At 38.9% G+C, this 20,679-nt stretch overlaps 1 protein-coding gene across 2 annotated transcripts in view; it reads left to right on the top strand.

Moving 5' to 3' along the window:
* The first annotated feature begins 4,781 nt into the window (after positions 1-4,781).
* gbe1b (glucan (1,4-alpha-), branching enzyme 1b) overlaps positions 4,782-20,679 on the top strand; it is a 79,401-nt gene continuing 63,503 nt past the window's right edge. The window contains exons 1-3 of one of the 2 annotated variants that reach the window (XR_013807678.1): positions 4,782-4,972; positions 16,799-16,968; positions 19,384-19,499. Coding sequence is in view for 1 of the 2 variants with exons in the window: in XM_079678301.1 (XP_079534427.1) it covers positions 4,875-4,972; positions 16,799-16,968; positions 19,384-19,499 (384 nt within the window). In the remaining variant the exon portion in view is untranslated. The remainder of the gene's footprint in view (positions 4,973-16,798; positions 16,969-19,383; positions 19,500-20,679) is intronic. The other variant, XM_079678301.1, reaches the window with a different exon arrangement.

Below are 20,679 nucleotides of genomic sequence, written 5' to 3'. Positions count from 1 at the left end.
ATTTATATAGCTCAATTTTAGAGGAATTGGTGCCAAAGAAAGCGCATCGTGAAGTGCATATTTTAAGGTGTAATGGACTATAAACCACTCAACTCTCTGAACCTAATTGTCTGATGAGGAATTAGGTAACATTTGGTTTCACAGACTTGAAAATAGAGAGCAATTTGGGACACAGGTAATGTCACTAATTATGCTGTTGGATGGATGCAGTTTTAGAACTATGGCCTGATGCTTTTGTTCGGTTTGATTGATCTATTTTGCATTGATGTAAATAAATCCTCCTTTTTCAATTCACAAACAGAAGAACTGAGTCTACTCCTGTCTGACAACTGGGAGATGTCTGTTATTTTAAAAAGCTGCCTCTGAAATTATCTTTCCTCAGTACTTACTGCTGTGACGCAGTGTCCACTGTTGCATTCACACCGGTTGTTCCCTGACCGAAAATACATCAACCTAATCTCAAAGGACTGTGCATACAGAATCACTGTTGCAATCCTCAGAGCACGTTGTTCTACCAGGGAATCAAATTGGAGGTGTCCACTATTCATGGATATTGACATCATATTGATCTACCATCTTTGCTTTGACATGTGACCATGATGTTTGGAAATAGATTGTGTCTCACTTATTTTATCTTATAAATACATTAACACATACTGTATCAGGGTCTAATTTTTCAATTATTTGGAGGTTTTATTTGTTCTGCTCATTTGCTTGCCTATTACATTTTCTTCGATTTACCCTAAATAATATTGCACATGATTAAGCATTTCATTTCAACATCAACCTGTCAACTTCCCAGTTGCAAAGATATTGTGAATAATACATAAAAGGCATATTTTCAAAATTAATGAGATATTTGTCTTGGTAAGTTTTCAAAAAACAACATGGAAAAAAGTGTGCAACACATTTCACATGCAGCAAGACAATAAGTTCAACATTTAATCATTTCTCCACCACAAAAATATGTGAAAAGTTCAAAGCTTCATCATCATCATGATCATCATCGTCAACATCATTATTTGTTTTCTTGTACTTAAAAAGTATTTTTTTTTTCCATCTTCCTTTTTATTTATCCAGTTACTGCAGAGGGAATGTGATGGCTCCCACAGGATTGTTGAAATCCACCTTGATACATCTTCAAGCATTTAGACTACCTATGTTCTAAATGTATTATCTTTTAAATATATACACTACATCTATTGCACATCTGATCTGTTGCTCTCCCAGAGGTTTCTTCCATTTTCCCCAATAACTGTGGGGTTTCTTTGGAAGCTTTTCCTTTTCCGATGTGAGGGTCCAAGGACAGGTCGTATTCATATTCTGTACACACTGTAAAGTCAACTGAAACAAATGTAACATGTGTGATATTGGGCTATATAAATAAACTTTGATTGATTGATTGGTTGAATATGCTCTTTCTGGGATTTTCCCAGCTTCTGTATACGATTGCATGGAGTCAATGTTGGAGCCACTGCATCTAGAATAAAGTGCTGCTGAGATGTATGCAGTAGGTTGCTTTTCACCATTCTTTGTCCTTTCATATGACACTATGTTCCTCATAAACATTTTTAGAACCACAGTTTTAGTATTCATCAACTTATGCTTTCCTTTATCTTACACCTGCCTTTTCTTTGCCTTGGAGGTGTATCAAGGTGATTGAACATTCTGGGAAGTTATTCTCTCAGCCTGGATGCATTATAATCCTTTGATGAATAATTATCACAGATATTGAAATACTAATTGTATTTATTCATTACACAATATCAGTGTAGCACGACTGTATCCTTGGATCAATTTAGTTCTACGAGAAGCTCGTTTGTGTCGGCTTAAATTAAAGTCACACTGGCAGTTGAATCTTGCATTTCAATTGTGTTTTGCATCTGTCATAGTCTTTATAAGTATAACAGGATTTTGCAGATGGAACATAAGGTTCAGTACCACAGGGAGAGATGCTTAAAACTTCATCATCATCAACATCATCCAAAACTCTTCTGAATGAATAAATTACAGCCAGCCTAGGCTGTAACCATGGTGTCTTGGGAAAAGGAAACAGAGAAAAGGCAGCATTTGTAGGGGTGAGATTTGGGTGAATAGGGTGGGAGGAATGGAGGCTTGGCACAGAAATCTGTAATGATTTCACAGGTTGTATTATTAATAGCTGCAAATCTCAGTTTGATTCAGTCGCTGTTTCAAAATAGTTTTAAGCTTACAAGCGAAGTTTGACCAAGCAATTTTAGGTGGTCGACAAAATAACATCAAGAAAAAAAAGCAACCTCTATTGCTCAGTTCCAGTTGACAGTGTAAATATTTTTTTTTCCATTTTGAAATGTATTTGCTTACAACATAACAATCATATTGCCTGACCTCTTTTATAGCAATTTTGCCTTCAATATTATATTATCCATCTTTGTATCTGTGTATGTTTTTGTGATATATCATGAAGCGTTGCCTGTTAATTACATTGAGAATGGTGTCGGCAACTTAACTAAAACTGTTAGCCTATAGTTGAGTTAACTATGCAGTCACTCATGTACCATCAGGGAAGTGTGAATGAGCCCTTAATGAACTAATTGACAGCTAAACTGCCTTCTGTAGATTTCTGAGTCTAATATATTTTAGCCTAGAGTAATTTCAGAGGGATCTTAACTTTTAGGGACTGATTGATAATCTACAACAACTGTAAAGCGAGGATATATGAACTCGACTGTGATCAAATATAAGCGGTGTGATTTAATGGTCTGTCTTTGACCTCTGGCATGTAAACAAATATCTATAATAATGCTAAATGTCATGCATTATAGCTGAGGAGATGGTTTAACTGAATCAAACAGATTGACTGGGTAATATAAATTGCAGTTGCTGCTCATTTTTCCTTATTGCTAAGAGATAAACACAACAAACTACTTCCTTCAGCTCATTAGATTAATAACAGTCTTTAGATAAAATGAAATGTATTTTGTCAGCATTTGTCATTGGGCATTGTCTTTCCACACACCCCTTTTGTTATTTAGCTGTGAATCACAGAGACAGCATTTATTGACATAACCTTCTGGTAACACACTTGTTTCATCTATTACCAACAGATGGCTCTTTAGAATGACAATCTCTTTGTGACCTTTGTCTGGGACAGTTTTATTTTTTGACAAGGACAACCCTTTCAAGAGCCGCACACTTCCTTCAGTCAGCATGAATATTTATCAGCCTTTACCAGGAGGGATTCAATCTAAATGTAAGCAAGGTTATCCTTCTCCAAGTCATTTAGTTAGTTCTGCCAGAAGGGTGGGTGGGAAAAAGAAAATGTAAAAAAAAACGTACTTGTAAAAAGGGCTCATTGTTTATTGAGGGTTTCTGTTTGTCACCAATAAAAACTTTAAAAAAGAAGAAGGAAAGTTAGTTTCTTTCTGCCACTGCGGTGAAGAAGATAGTAAGATCAAAGCATTGAATTTTAGACAGACGTGCATATTGAAAGGAACAAAGTCTGTTGCGCGCAAACACACACACACACACACACACACACACACACACACACACACACACACAGGCTGCTTCAGTGATAAAGGCAGCTTCATCCAGTTGTGTAAAAGACAGCAGGCCTTGACGTTAAGCAAACTTTGTCTGAATTAAACTTTGCTCGAATCAATGGGGTCTTGCTTCATGACGTCTGTTTCCCCTCATGTATTACCAAAGTTCTTTTTTTTTACTGAATAACAAGATAAATCAATGCAGTTTGTTCTGATAACAATTGCACATTCAAGTCATTTTTTCAATCATTTATTTACATTTGTCTATCCTATAAAAAGGTTTTTTAAATATAACTGTGAGACTAGTTTTGTAGTAAGCCATGTGTTTAATTTTAAACTGACACTGAATTAATAATTAATTGAAATGAATTTTTTAGAGCCTTAACAGATGGGCTGAAAAGGTCCTGTGGGGAGCACAAGATGAACAGCTAAGTGGTCATTCTAATCAAAAAGGGTTATCCCCTTAGGACAGTCAAGTTGCAGTCAATGTAACATCATCATAATTTATCATCATGGGACTGTGACTATTTATAGTTCACAACATTTTAGCCAGTGAGTCTCAGTTTACTGTAGGTCATGGACCAGGCTGTCGATCAAAGACAGTTTTGATCTTAAATTAATTAATTTAGTTCTTAATTACTTTATTGATTCAGGTAAATACTTCATATTATGATAAACAATTACATTATTATTATTATATTTTATGTACAGTTTAAGATAAAATGACACTATAGTAACCCCTCTGGCAAGTATAAAACGACCTAACGGTGTTCTAAATGTAATGAAATTAGCCCTATACAAGATGCAATAATGAGTGCAAGGTATCTAATAATTCACCTATTATTGAAAATCCATTAATATATTAATAATAATGAACACTATTTGAGGATCTCACGGTGTAGGGAGGGAGATCTGAAAAATAACTTGACTTGAGAAATCAATAATATCTTGAAATCAATTCAAAGGCAACAGGATGCCATCGTAAGTAATCTAAGATCGGTATAATGTGATCATGTTTCCTAGCCCTAATTTAAATCCTGGCAGCAGAGTTTTGGAAATCGGCACATCTTCATCCAAATGTCCAAGTCATCTTCCTCTGACGCGCCAGATGCTTCTCTGCTGTCATCTTAAAGTTACACTGTATCACAGCAATGCCCGACTCTTTTTATTATCCCTGAACCACTGGAAACAAAGCATTTTATGATGGGACGGGCTTGGCACAGAGCAGCCTGAGTTGTTGTTGTCTCCCGACAATAAAAGGTCGCACCGAGCTCCAGTGTCCTCTGTTCATGACACAGAGCGCCAGAGCCAGCAGCAGTCGGTGCTCGATTGGTTTGGTCTGGAGGAACGATGGCAGAACTAGAGGATAATGTTGCAATTCCTGAGTTCAGCAACCTAGTTCAAATGGATCCCTATCTAAAACCGTACGAGAAGGACTTCAAGAGGAGGTAAAACACGGCTTAAACGGCGCTTTTCTGCACGGCTTGTCCCCAAATCAGTCCCTGCTAAAGCTAGCAGAAGAAATGTTTATGCTAGCACTCGTGTCTTTAACTAAAAACACACAACTAACAGATACAAAGCGATGTTTTTTGCAACACAACAGACAGCCGCCCTCTGGATTCAGGTTTGACATTGTATGAGGACAGGTCGCATTTGAAGCTGCATTTCCCCTCTCATGCACTGCCTCCCTGTGTCCTGCCTTCTGCATAACAAGTGTTGGGCGGACGTTCAGTGTATGCAACATTAATGAACCGCTACCATTTTATGTTACAAGTTGCTCAAGAGTCAAATCGTGTGGTCTCAACTTCCTTCGTTTGACAGTTCAGGAGTAGGCCATGTGTTTCGCAGTCAGATGACGTGTACGGTGCGTCGCGAGGTGCTGCTTTACAACGCCTGTTGTATTTTGGGATGCTGGAGCCTGTTCACTGCGGTGGTCCAGCATCAACAGCCTTTTGCCTTCTGGTCTTCATTATAATGAGTTTTCCGTTGTGCCTGGTTGTTATCGTGGCATCAGTTATACTAAAATATGTTTTGAAATTGAATTTGAATCCAACATTGGACGTTTCCAACTCGGACAGTGATTGGTTTGTTTTGTAGTGTGAAAGGCAATGCAACACAAATAACCTTAGACAATAATTGACTTTATGCAGCACTCATATGCTGTACGATTTTCCCCTTCAGCCTTTATTTGGCCTCCATACAAATTCATTCTTAGGGTGGAAGTCTTAAGTAGCTGTTTTTATCTGTTTGTATGGGGCTAGGGTATTATTAATCTGGGATTATGTCCAGCACAAATTGCAATCACTTTCTCTGCAGTTGCCAAGAATTATGGTTGATGGTATCAAACTACATGCAGAAGTAGGCTCCAAGATTGTATGACCAGACCAGAAGTTTCCGTGATGCATCTTCCTAATTGAATGAAGTGTTTATGCCAGTAATGCACAAATCAAAGCGGGAAGTTGTGATAAATAATATAACAGCCCTCTTATTATTGTCAGTGGGAGCCACACAGTGCCTGAATGAACAACAATCCTACTTGAGAGGATAACTATTGTGATCAAAACACTTCTTGTATCGTAAAGTGGCTTATGTTAGAGCCCTACATAATTGTATTCCCTTTATATTAAGTTGTCCTATACATGTTTAAGATGTGTCTTTGTAACATGATTTTTTAAATATGTAAGCAGTAGAGAGAGATTGTGGCTCACCACCATTACTCAAATATTTTTAATAGAAACTAAACATGTGAACATGATTTTCTCAAGTCCTTTAATTTTCTGTAGAACAAAGGTATTCAAATGAATATAGGGAATATTAACAATAGACTAGGTATGGAAAGTTTGCCTACTTATAATGAACATTGAAACACATTTGAAATGCAAATATGCTTAAATCAGTGTAGCACCTTACAGAGACCTAAAAAGACCTGACGCATGTCCTTAACTGTATTGACCTCCATGGTCTAATCACCAAAAGTAAATATACACTCTATAAGTCAGGGGTGTCAAACTCAAATACACAGTGGGCCAAAATTAAAAAATGGGTACTAGTTGAGGGCTGGACTGGTTCAATGTTTATTGCAAAACGTATTGAAATTAACTTATTGCACATATTAAACCTGGAACTAACAAAGTTTAAATGATTGCCAATGAAAACAACATTAAACATGAAATAATCAGTTGCATTTATTTCTTATGGCTCTATCTGCAGCTTTTCCGGAGTCATTTCTTATGATTACTTTTTTCCACAGGCCAACAACAGCTTCAAAAAAACTATTTCCCTCAAAGAAAAAAAAAAACATGCCCTGTTGTCTCAAGAAAGAAAGTGCAGAAGGAAACATCCATGTAAACTCAGTGTGCTGCTCTGTGATGCTAGTTCAAGCCAGATACTTGGCATCTCATCTTGGGTGCAAGTTCATTAATGTTTGGGGTCAGGCTCTGAGCTGAGGAAACCCTCAGGATTGAGTGAAGGTGTGCGTGCAATATACCGACGGGCCAGATCTAATAGTTCAAATTATCCTGCGGGCCGAATTTAAATCCACCAAGGGCCAGATTTGGCCCCAGGCCTTGAGTTTGACACATGTGCTCCAAGTCAATAGATTGTGCAGTTTTTTTAATTCATACTATCTCTTTGGTTCTTTGGTCTTTTTCATTTCTGTAAATTGTTGTTTTAACTTGTTTTAACCTGATACAAAGTCAAGGGGTGCCCTTAAAAAAAAGCTCCAATGATTATTCGATTTTCAGTTTTTTTCAGTTGTATATCACAATAAACATAAAAAAAGGGAAGCAAACCGATAGTTATAATGATCTACAGCCCACATTGCTAGAGTTTTTACAGTATTTGTTCACTGTTGGGCAGCCCCCAAATCAAGGCCTAAAAAAGCTCTGCCCAGGGGCCATATCGTTCCATTGACTTTCATTACCATGTCAGATCTTATCTCTAATGTTGCAGGTAAGGGACCACCTGCTTTGTATTTGAAGTATGTGAGCAGGGCTCTAGTCTTCCAGAGAGATTAGCGTGTCAGTTCCAACTCAGACACAGCTTGGGATCGCTGGGCTTCACAGAGCCTCAGACGTGTCTCAAACGCCTGTCACGCTGATGAAAGTTGCACATAAATTATTTTACATATAGGAGCACTGCTGTGTGAAGGTTAATTCTTGATAAGCCCCCAGTGTCCTCAGGCCCAGAGCCCAAACACCACACCACCAACACAGGCATGGTAATCGTGAGCTAAGGTGCCACGCTGAGTCCCCTCACCGAGCTGCACAGTGTTAAGAATTCAGCTGGCCTATCAGAAAGAGACCTCTGACCAAAAAGAAAGATTATTTAGGTTTAACCGCCATGTCATTGCTCAAGGCTGCCCGCATCTCGGGTTTGTTGAACTTTGGTTCGGACCATATAGCCGGTATGGATGGACGGTTGAAATGATTCCAGCTTATGTTAAAAGCCTCCCATTTTAATAAATGATTGCATGATTGTAGACGGCCCTTATTTTATTTCAACAGGATGGTAGTTTCAGATTGAAATGGAAAACAACCCTTTTTTGCTGAACGCAGGTTACAGCCCCAGTGAGCAGTGCTCTGTTGACATGCTTCATTATTTACCCTTCCTGTTGCGCAAACGGCAGGAAGTGCTGCTAGGATTTTGCAGTTTATGGCACCGTGTATCTCCTAAATTGGACCAAATGAAAAAAGTGAGAGTTGAGACTGCCCCTTATTACTGCAGATAGAGTTTTCTTAACAAAGATTTGAGTATGTCATCACAACTCATTTCAAAGTAAACTTACAGCAATAAGTCAATGAGTCATGAAGGTGATGCAATATATTTTAAGCAAAACTGATTACTGACTTGGAAATGATGACTGCCCATACATGCTCTGATAAGTAACAAGCTAAAATAAAGGAATTCAAGATAAGTGGAAAAAGTATTTTACATTTCCTTCATAGGAGGAACCTGCTTTTATAGTAGCCTTGGCTGTATGAATTTTCCTGTCGCCTTGCTTGAGGGTCAACAAATATTGAAGGTTAGCAGGGAATTTTAGCTTTTCATCTTTTAACCTCAATGTTTAGTACCCTCGTTAGCATCGTTTAATGAAGGACATTAATGGCATTCATTGAAAGTCACCTTGTTGCTAGGTCATACATAAACCCTGTTGGCAAGCTGAGAACTGAGAGAGAGAAACTTTGTCGTACAGTGTGCTGGCCCCTTTGTGCTTCAGCTGTCACCCTCAGTCACACACAAAGCAACAGACCTGAACCCTACTCTAAATATAGATGCCCGATTGTCTAACACTTAGCGTAGAAACAGGTTACAAAGTGCAGATGCTATGTGGGAGGAATTTTAAATAGTGGACAAGGTGGGTATATAAAACAAAATTAAATAGAAATATCAGCACTATTTTTAATATTCACATTTCATATAGCCTTAACACATTTGATATTTTTAATATTCACATTTCATATGCACATATACACATTTCATATTTTGTTTTGTATTATATTGGTGAACTTGACGTCATCTATTTGACTCAGGTTTGGCGTTTTGGCTTTCAACATTTAGTTTTTTTGGAACTTGAGGTGACAGGACAAGGTGGAGCCAATTACAACCCAACACTGAACAATACATTTAATGGAAACCAATTTAAAGTTACAATTAACTTGCTGTTAACATTCAAACATGCTGTTGAAGAGTTAAAGTTGAAAGATATAAACATGGACATACACAAATATTCTCTGATTTATCAGCCTGTTCTAATTCAAATCCATCTATTTGATTCATGTGGTCCCTCTTAGACCACAACAAGAATTTAAAAAGCTTAAACATTTCCATACAAGTGTTTCTCATCTAGTTTGCGAAATGTACAGTGACCTTGAAAGTTCTATTGGACTCACTTTTGATGTCTATCTCCTCTCATTACCAGTTGTAAACCATAACCAAATGTTATATAACTAAGCTATGTAAAAGAGAACAAAATGTTTCCTTTCACATCTGTTGAAGATAAGATGAACTTTGTGAAAAAGGAAGTAAAACATCCCTTTTGGCTGAAGTTTGAGTGGCATCCCAATGAATTGGGTGAAACTGACCAGTCTGTATTCCGTGAACTTGTGTTGACCCGAGGAATTCCATGCAAATCAAAAGTTTCTTCCGACATAGTTTTACAGTGGATGAAAAATCTGAGTTGGAGTTTTGCCTCATTGTGTTCAATTATGTATTGTATTAGCTTAGAAATGTAACATGCTTATATTCTGTAGTGCAGCACCACCTTATATTTATTTGCTCCTAATCACCACAGTTTCATAGTTTCCCTCCATACATCAGCCTTTGCACTTTTCAGTAACAATGTAGGAAATGATATGCAGGCATTATTTGATTTAAAGGGGACCTATCATGCAAAATGCACTTGTTGATGTCTTTATACATAAATACAGTATGTGTGTCGGGGAACTCACGCAGTCTCAGAAGATAAAACCCTTTCTCTTTTCCTCCGTACCCAAATATTTAAAAACGGGGGTACAACGAGCGGATACACATTTTCTGCCGATATGACGTAATTTCGGATGGTGGACCCACAGAAAGTTGCTATCAGAAACAATGCCTGACTTGTTTTGGATGTAATCTCGTCTTTGTTTACATTAGCAAGCCTCGCTAACACTCAGAGCTAACCTGTACTGTAGAGCACATGTGTTTTAAAAAGCAGGAAATAAAAAAAAAAGGAACTCACCTTGGGATAAACCCGCAAGAGAAAATGCATTTGAGCTCCATATGGTTTCAGAAATAATCCTTGATGTGGTTTGGAACAGGATGGCGTTTTATCACAGCAGATTTTTAACTTTATCTCCGGTAGAATTCTGATCAGGCATTAGCTCCGCCTCCTTTTCTTTCTTTTTTTCAAGCTAAGTTACCCAAAGTCTGCGTTTCTCTAACAGGGCTGGAATAGAGGGGTATGAGGGATGTCTAAAATGCATGATCTGTTTGTATTTTGAGCAAATCATGCACATCATAGACATGTTTTTATATATTGTTATATACCTGAGACCCATAATATATCCCTTAAAATAGCACGATAGGTGCACTTTAAGACAAATGAGTCTGACCGTAGGCTATTAAGTGAAGAATTTTTTTTATCCAATTTTAAAGACATCCATTAAATGAAGATGCTCAACCCAGCCCATTTTTTGTAAGAAATCATGGGAAAGAAAAACTCCCCAACGAACACTACATGTAATCTACAAAAGATCTTGGATGAAAACACAGATCCTACTGCCACTGAAGGTTAGGGATGGAAAGTACTTCTGGTTTTCTAGTGCCAGGTCCAGGCATGGAAAGAGCTTGGACGTCATGCTGATCCTCTTTTCTCTCTCCAGTTCTGTCTCCTGCAGAGTTTGTTTGTCGGATCTTCTTCTGCTCTTCACCGTGCTTCAGAACTGAAGTTAGAACTCCAGCTGTTACTGAGCCTTATTTCTCTTATTCCAAAGGGTGTCCCCCAGCTGGGTTGCTATCTTGAGCCCCCTCCTGAGCCCCAGCTTTCTCATCATCAATGAGACCTTTACTAACCATCCCTCCCAAGCACCTCCCCATCCCAAGCTTTGATTTTTCAGGAGAGCTTTTGCTAACTAAAAAGCTTCCTCAATAGTGTCACCTGAGCTCCCACTTTTAGTCACTTCTCCTTATCTTATGTGTCTGGGACAAACAGAAGTAAAACAATGGTGTATTATAAACATGAACTTTCTTCAAGTTACAAGGAATACTGGGCTACCTTGATAGTTTGAGAAGAAGCAGAAATGTTTCTAGATGTTATGTCACTTACAGTTGATCTGTTTCTAATAATATCTGTAAGAGTAATATCTCATTTCTGTCATATGATATTTTTTCTATCTTCATTGATAATGAATAGTTTTCCAAACCTGGAGGTAAGAGAGCCAGGTATGTTATCTGTGAGTCACATCTATACTGTAATCTCCTGCCGCTCTATTACCACTGAAAAGGGAACAGGACGAGATTATATTGTAATTTTGGGCTCATGGATTGTTTGTGTCTCTAGTCGTGCATTCCCTGACGATGAGCAGCAGTGTTTTTAGTGAAACTGAAATAAATGCTTTGTTCCATAAAGAAGTGGGGATAAGATCATTCTTTTTAAACATTGGGTCATGATCTTATACGTTTGTGTATTTCATAAATCTGCCATTTTGAACATTTGGAGTAGCTTGTAGTGATGTTCCTTTCATATCTAAGGAATGTTATAGATTGTTTGGTTTTACAGCCCGCGACTGTATTCTTCTAGTAAAGTTTTTCTGCAGTGTTGTTTATAGCCACAGCAGGCAGCTATTTTCAACAAAGAAACTCTGATGAACCGACTTGAGGCTTCTGACCCAGCTCCAAACAACTGACAGACACAGGTAGCAACAAGCCGGTTAACAGAGTGACTGATTTTGCTAAAGTGCAAATATTTTTTCTTCAGGAGTTGACAGAAAGTGAATTGGAGTCAGTCGGACAAAAACAACTTTTAGTGAGAAAAGTGCTGTTGTGGTGTGCATGTTTCCTTCTATTCTTCTCTAACTGAAGAGAACAGGTATGTATTGAGTTCCTGTTCTGCTATTCTATTCTAACATTGTCCTGCTTCTATTAGGTATTCAGGGCCAGCGCTTGAGAAAAAAGGCCTGCCATATGTGATGAAATGGTCACACTCTGAGACCCTGCTCTCTGCAGCTTGATGGGAGAGTGTTTTACAGCCAAAGGTTGCCTATGGATACCATGTGCTGTGCCACGCTTGATATTGTTGAAAACCGTAAACTGAGAGTGCAGGCATGGAGGAAAGAAATAAGCGACAACTTCATCATAATAAAAAAAATCCAAATATAGGCACAGGAAAGTGGACTTGAAGACAAATTCTGTCCGATCATCAATAATTAGAAAATAAATCAAAGTTTAGACTATAATGTGCTTTAACTGTTCAAGTCACCTCCCCTGAAATGAATAGCTTCTGGGCTGCGCTAAATTAGGAAAAAAAGCAAAAGGTATTGCAACAGGTATTTTTGAGATAAAGAAACAGATATTTAAGTATATTATGTTCTACCTTTCTGCTGCACTCTGAAATACATCAAATTGCTGTTGTTCAAATATTCTTTCATTGAAGAAATTAAAAATGTAACTGAACACAAAAGGCAATAATAGTTGCTGTTTAAAGTGCAGTTTCCTACTGATACGTCCTTTTCAACTAACATTGTTATCACAATGATGATATTTCTTTTTGGCACAATTGATGTGTGGTCTCATCCTGCCTGCTTGCTGCAGCTTTACAGGATTTGTCTCACTATTCCCAGTGGTCCATCCTTCTGGAACTCACTTGTTATAATCATAGGCATGACTTTCATGCCTATTAATATTGTGGCAGCGGTATTTTGCCCTTATGCACATCCTCCCACTGTCCTTCCTTTCAGCATATTCTTGAAATGGTGACAGAGTGGCAAAGGAAGCATGTGGCACCATTGGTTGGACTTTAAAGGTTTACATTTGGCAAGTTCTGTCTGTATCCACTATGCTCGACACAGGGAGCAGCTGCTGAGAAATGGCGCTGTTACTTCAGCCCATCATCACCAGCCCCAGGGCATTCACAGGCCAGTCTGAGCTTGGCTTCAGGGCTATAGGGGAGAGAGTGCACTTAACTCAGCTGGCAGAAAGAGGCTTTCTGTACCTGGGGGAATCTGATATGGACACCAGCTGGCTGCAGGAACTTAAGTGAGATAAATTGCAAAGTAGTTAGTCTATCCTTCTCAGTTGAAGGTAACAGACAGAGGTTTATCTCTCAGGATAGGCCTGTAGCCACACGTTCTTGAGGGAAGGAGGCAGGTTTGCATCCCGAGGAAGGACCTCCTAGAGATAACGTTAGTATGGACACATTACCAAACACTGCTGCACCGAATGTGCATCAAAGTTCTGGAAACGTTTTAAATGTGTGCAAACTAGAACCATTTTCCAACACGGGCAAAAAGAAAATAAATACAGTTGAATTTGTTTCAAAATCTTTGTGACTTATTTATTTATGACACAAATACTACATTTATCAGTAACTTGCTTATTTATAGTAATATGTATCCATTCAGTTTAGAAAGCCTGCTCCAATCATCATTATTGAAGATAAATAACTTTTATTGATTATTAGTTATTGCCTTAAAAGAAAACTGTAAAATGTCATAACTATTTAAAAAAAAATGGGCAAGCCCTTCAATTGAATACAGTTAATGACACAGAAATGAGTGGAAATAATGAATCACACTAGATTTCTGATTGTGTTGGGATGACATGGTAGTGTGACCAATGATCTTGAAAATTGCTTTCACCACTAACTGTATTGTTATGAATAGCTGTTAATGGGTGATAAGTGATAACACTGACAGGGCCGAATAGAGGGGCGGCTTCTTGTAGCATTGTGTGTGTGTGTGTGTGTGTGTGTGTGTGTGTGTGTGTGTGTGTGTGTGTGTGTGTGTGTGTGTGTGTGTGTGTGTGTGTGTGTGTGTGTGTGTGTGTGTGTGTGTGTGTGTGTGTGTGTGTGTGTGTGTGTGTGTGTGTGTGTGTGTGTGTGTGTGTGTGTGTGTGTGTGTGTGTGTGTGTGTGTGTGTGTGTGTGTGTGTGTGTGTGTGTGTGTGTGTGTGTGTGTGTGTGTGTGTGTGTGTGTGTGTGTGTGTGTGTGGCGGCTACTACTAGGAAAAACCAACAATATATACTTATAATTTACATTAACAATTATTAAGAGGCAAACGCAATATAAAGAGAAACTCGGTTTCTATAATCAGGACATAAAAAAGGCACGACAGTCTTTCTTCTCTGACATCATTACCATACTCACGTGCCTTGTTTGCTAAGGCACGACAGTCTTTCTTCTCTGACATCATTACCATACTCACGTGCCTTGTTTGCTACCGTCAACAAACTAACAAACCCCCCCCAGTGTCGATAGCCTCAGAATTTCTATCCACCAGGGCCTGCAATGATTTTGCCTCCTTCTTCACTGACAAAATCATGCAAATTAGACAGGCAGTCAGTGCCTCTGCATCAGGTACAGCAAATGTACTGTCCCTGTGTTCACCTAAAGCCAATTCAGACACCATGTCACAATTCCGTCTGATAAATGCTAAAGACCTGGAAGACATTATCCAACATATGAAATCCTCCTCCTGTAGCCTCGACATCATCCCGACAGGATTTTTCAAAACAGTTTTTCATTGCTTGGCCTCAGATATACTACACATAGTAAACAAGTCTCTTCAATCAGGTGTATTTCCACAGGCCCTGAAAACTGCAAAAATTAAACCGCTCCTAAAAAAGCATAACCTAGACAAAACCATAATGAATAATTACAGGCCAATATCAAACCTTCCCTTTTTAAGCAAATTGATTGAAAAAGCAGTTTTTCAACAGTTGAGTCATTTCATGTTTTTAACTGACGGTTTTCATGTGTTTTCAGTCGGGCTTTAGACCTAACCACAGCACTGAGACTTCTCTTGTTAAGGTCTTAAATGACATCCATTTGAACACAGACAGTGGCAGAATATCAGTGTTAGTATTATTAGATCTCAGCGCTGCGTTTGATACTGTTGACCACAACATATTGCTAGACAGTCTTGAAAACAGGGTGGGAGTTTCAGCAACAGCTCTAAACTGGTTTAGCTCCTACATGAAGGACAGAACAAACTTTGTCTCAATAGGCAATTACAAATCAACCCTGATAAATATGTCATGCGGGGTTCCTCAAGGCTCCATCTTAGGACCTTTGCTTTTTAATATTTATATGCTACCTCTGGCTGAAATTATTAAAAAAAAGCGATCTAAGCTATCACATCTATGCAGACGACACCCAGATTTATTTTAAAATTACACCTGGAGACTATTCTCAGATTAGAACACTGATTAAGTGCATTGAGCGCATCAATGACTGGATGACTCAGAACGTTCTCCAATTAAACAAACAAAAAACTGAGATCATTGTTTTTGGAGCAAAGAAGGACCGATTAAAAGTAAGCGCAGAGCTTCAGTCGGCAGACTACAAAGTAACTCACAAAGCAAGAAATCTAGGTGTAGTGATGGACTCAGACCTGAATTTTAACAGTCACATTACAACAGTTATTAGGTCTGCATACTACCACCTGAAGAATATATCTAGGATTAAAAAACTAACGTCGCAACAGGATTTAGAAAAACTTGTCCATGCTTTTATTTTCAGTAGACTCAACTACTGCAATAGTGTATTTACAGGGCTCACTAAAAAATCTATCAGAAAGCTGCAGCTGATTCAGAACGCTGCTGCTCGCTGACACTAGAAAAATGGATCACATCGCTCCGGTTCTGAGATCATTACACTGGCTTCCAGTCTGCCAAATAATTGATTTTAAAATAATACTGCTAGTTTTTAAATCACTAAATGGCTTAGGACCGAGGTATAGAGACGACCTCCTGCATAATTATGAACCATCCAGGAGTCTCAGGTCTTCTGGGTCGGGTCTGCTCTCTATTCCGAGAATAACCACTAAACATGGAAAAGCAGCTTTTAGTTATTATGCCCTAACAATCTGGAACAAACTGCCCGAATCGTGCACGTCCGCTGAAACACTTCCTATTTTTAAATCCCGACTAAAAACGCACCTATTTGCCGCTGCTTTTAATTGAGCTGCCCATACTCACACATTAAGGCACACTACAGTATGCCTTTTCAGTCATGTATTCTGTACCTGCTGTGTTCATTTATTTAATTTATTTCATTACCTTTGATTATTATGCCTGTTTTTAAATGCCTTTTTAATAATGTATTTGTGCTGTATTTGTTCTTAATGTTGTTTGCTTTTAATCTGTAAAGCACTTTGAATCGCCACGTGCTGAAAAGTGCTATATAAATAAAATTGCCTTGCCATTGGTGTACCATGTGTGTCGATGTGAGCTATTACACTTTATTAATAGTTCACAATATTATATCAACTTTTTTTTAAAGTTATAAAGGTCTTTGATAATAAATAAATCAAATCCTGAACTCACTGTCCTTACCCTGAATATACTGTAAAAGTCAGTTTGGAAAGAAAGCGACATAAATTACATGTCTACATTTTGTATTAATTCAACCCCCCCCCCCCATGTGTAACAGACAGACCTAATGCAATATAGGTTCTTCAGGGGGTCATCAAAAAGCCAATTACTTAAATCAATTAGACTTCATTGTACAGATTGTGTATTCACCTGTGGCTTTTCCATTTAACTCATAATGTGTGTGTTTTCCCTGTGGTTTGAAGGTATGAGCAGCTTCAGAAGCAGCTTTCCAAGCTGGAGGAGATAGAAGGAGGCTATGACCAGTTCACACAAAGCTATAAGACCTTCGGTGTGCAGCGGCAGCCGGACAACAGCCTGCATTTTAGGGAGTGGGCTCCGGCTGCAGAGGCCCTTTTCCTAACCGGGGACTTCAGTAAGTATCCTGAGAAGAGCTGTCGGCTCCTGAACAACATGTCAGCAGTCGGATGCATTTTCTTTGGTTAAAGTTACACTTCCTTCGAAATGTGTTGTTGATAACATCCTAAAACTAAAGCTTAAACCTCCCACATATATTCTTTTCAGTTAATTTTTTAGAAAATAGTGATTATTTTTCTTGAAGACATTTGTTTTTGGCACAGCAAGTGTTTTTAAAACAAGCATGCAGCAAGCTAATAGATCATAAATATGCCTTATTGCATAATAGCAATCAAATTGCAGAGTTGAATCGGATAACTAAAAAGGAAATGACACTTTAATATAGAGCTACATACTCTGTTGGGACCAACATGGACAAAGACATTTCCTTGCGAACAGGAATGTTGCATATCTTCACAGTGCACTAAATAAGAAATGTGAAATTTCTGAACTCTTGAACACAAAGTGGCAAAAAATTAAGAAAAGGCGTAGAGAACCCTGGTGCAAGGCTATCAGCCCTTTTGATGAACCAACCTGGGAGTAGAAATGTGGAAAATATTGATTACTAAGGATAAACTTGCATACTGAAGGGGGTTCTTTTTGAATGTGTTTGTTAATATTTTAGTAGCTGGTTATTTCATCATCGCCTGCAAAGTTGTTGAGAGAGTGCAACCTCTGTGTTTGCACTGAAATCTTTATTCCCTTCGGCCCCGACTTTGAAAGTAATTTCAGGTTAATAGTCTTTTGAGTGTTATTTCCAGTTTATATCGGCGGTGAAAATGCAGCAAGATCATTTATTTTTGTCGTCATTACCAAGATTAAATGAGCTGCCCTCATATATCAAATATATATACCGTATATATACTGTACCAGGTAATACAAGCCCTCAGTGTCATTTATTTCCTTTATCAAATATATTAATGCATCTATTACACATGCCACTAGTAATATTTTACCCTCAACAGACAAACAACAATAACAAAACAAATAGAAAAAAAAGAATAACAAAAGGCTGGTGAAATAATTCAGAGCTGTGCACATAACTCAGATTCCATTGGCCATGCCACAGCAGTGCACACACACTTGCCTCTGTGCCACATCCCTTCTGAACTGGCGCCCTGCAGGTGATGATAAAGGAAAGCAAATGCTAATAGTAATACCTTCAGATTGATACTGTGTGCAAACCCGAGATTTTTCAATTTGTTTATTGTCCCTACACATTTTTTGTGCTAGTTAGTTCTGTTGCTGCCATTCCCTCTTTCCATATTTCTCCTGTTCCTTTTCCCTTTTTAATTATCTTCCGAAGACCTTTGGCAGCAGCTCAATTCCAACATTCAATTCTGCGAGAGATTACATTTTGACACGGCTCAGTCATATTATTTGATTTCAATTTCATAGTAAATGTGGAAGCAGCCCAGCAGCCCTATTCATGAATATGGTGCAAGTTGGATGCATAATGTACTGTTTTTTTTAGAGGAGTTTAAGCAAAGGGAGATAAATAAATTGTGAAGAAATATGACTTGGCCTGCCTGTAAAAAGTGTTGGTGTTGTGCCCGGTCACTCCTGGAGCATCTCCTGTGATTCATTTTCTGTCCTGCTGTTGTTTTTGCTCATGAATAGCAAACAGATATGGCTGGCGGAAAAAAATGACATCCTAAATTGTCCTGCTAAGCCGTCTGCTTTAATGTCTGATATATTCCTGTCAGTTAATCAAAATTGGTAATGCAGTATCAGCAGTTATGAATGCAAACCATTAGTTTATTCCCTCAGAGATACAATTCAATGATCAGCTAAGTTTGAATTTTAGATGATTGAGCCTGGTGCTTTACTTGCTGTTGCAAAACTACAAAAACAACATGTGAGAGAGAGAGGGAGACATTGTGTAAAGACAGAGTGTAGAGGTCAGAAAAATAAAGAGGCCCACAGGAGAATATTGAAATAGAGCCACTGTGGTGACTAGAACTGTTGACCAAAAAAGCTAAATTGTACGACATGCAACCAAAATATGCTCAATTGTTATTGGTCAACACTATTCTGACTAAAGACTTACAAATAAAAATGCTTTTGATGCCAAAATCTTGTATTTTGCCCACAGCACAGCTGTTGTTTTTATATAAAAAGTATGCCAGGCTTATGAGCAAATTAGCAGTACAAAACTGAGACAAGAAATTGTTGTTTTCATCCTGGGGTCAAGACCTCATGAATCGCAAGGTAATAAACAAGATAGAAAAAAACAACTAATTATAAAAACAATTCTGTGATTATTTCCTATAAGGATACCAAAGGGACACAAGGTATCAATGCACTGGCTTAGTCTGCTCTGCCATCAATAATCATAGTGATGTCTTTGATCAGTTCAGAGCTAATTGATGATAGGCAAAGTTGTAAAACAATACATTCACTGTGATTAATTCCTTGCTGTGTTCCCCTACAGATGCCTGGGAGAAATTCACCCACCCCTACACCAAACAAGAATTTGGCAAGTGGGAACTGATTCTACCTCCGAAGCATGACAACTCTCCAGCTGTGGATCACAACTCCAAACTCAAGGTAGAGAAGTGAACATCTTTGTGCCTAGTTTCACACACTCAGAGGGTGTCATCTTGCCGTGGTGGGATGGGGATTGTCATCGCAATGTGCAAGGGAGATTACCTGTTATGTACGGTGTCTTATGCACCAAGTGAAAACCTGGCAGGTCGCCGTCAACAGCATGTCATACTTACAGCGCGCACAGGGGAGAAGACTGTATGTACACAATGTGCACAGTGGGGGGTAGATACACCTGAGGAGCCCGACGTATGGCAGTTATTTCATCTCCTGTCTGCGGCAGGTATCCCTCAGGACATCGTGCCACGTTGGTCTGAGCAGAACACTCCCCGCTGTGGGGGTACATGATTGGTTTTTAGCTCTTGTAAATAATTCATCAGGGTAAAATGCAAAAGATACACCTCCCCATTATGCATTGTCTCCCAAGCAAACGGTGTGCATGAGAATTAATCCTGACATGCGTTGCCAGGCATGGGATGGATGGCACCGTGGCACCGTGGCACCAGTCTCCTTGGGGCCGGGTCATCGTTGGCGCTCCTCTGCGCCCTGGACAGGCTGCCCGGCTCCCATTGTCAGCGGAGGTCAGTCTGAGGACGATAAGAAGCAGATGGAAAAGCTGGCACCTGGCCTTTCCTTGTGCACCCCCGCTGCCTGTGAATGGCTGTCTTGCTGTGAGCTCCACTTTAGAATTTGTTCCACAGCACTCCCTCGTGGAAGCACAAGCCTAGCTCCAATCACTCTCATGTAGAGCAGCTTGCCCTTCTATCCCCCTTTGTTCAGGGTCCAATTTATCTCCATACACAAGCATTTGTCTGGGTACAGTATTAACAATGAGCTACTTTTGTTGAGAGCGTGCATCATTTTAGAGATCCGCGGTGTTATCTAAACAATTCGCTCCCTTTTGTTATTTTTTTTAATTCACACCTTACTTCTCGCATATTGCTTGGCTCTTCCGATTCAAGCACCCCCCCCTTGCCTGCCCACCAGTCTCTTTTGTCTTTAATATTCCTAATGCTGGTCAATTTGTCTGAAGGACCACCACGCTGTCCGGCTTTTTGCCAGTCCATTTATCCAACTATCTTTTCTTAATCCTATAAACTGTGAAGCATGTCATAAGGGGACCCAGGCAGCTAAACCCCAGGTGGCCTGACCATAATGAAAAAACCCCAGAGGGGGGTCTGGC

The sequence above is a fragment of the Notothenia rossii genome (genome assembly GCF_949606895.1).
Source record: "Notothenia rossii genome assembly, chromosome: 4".
NCBI lineage: Eukaryota > Metazoa > Chordata > Actinopteri > Perciformes > Nototheniidae > Notothenia > Notothenia rossii.
This window is presented reverse-complemented; position numbering and strand designations above follow the sequence as displayed.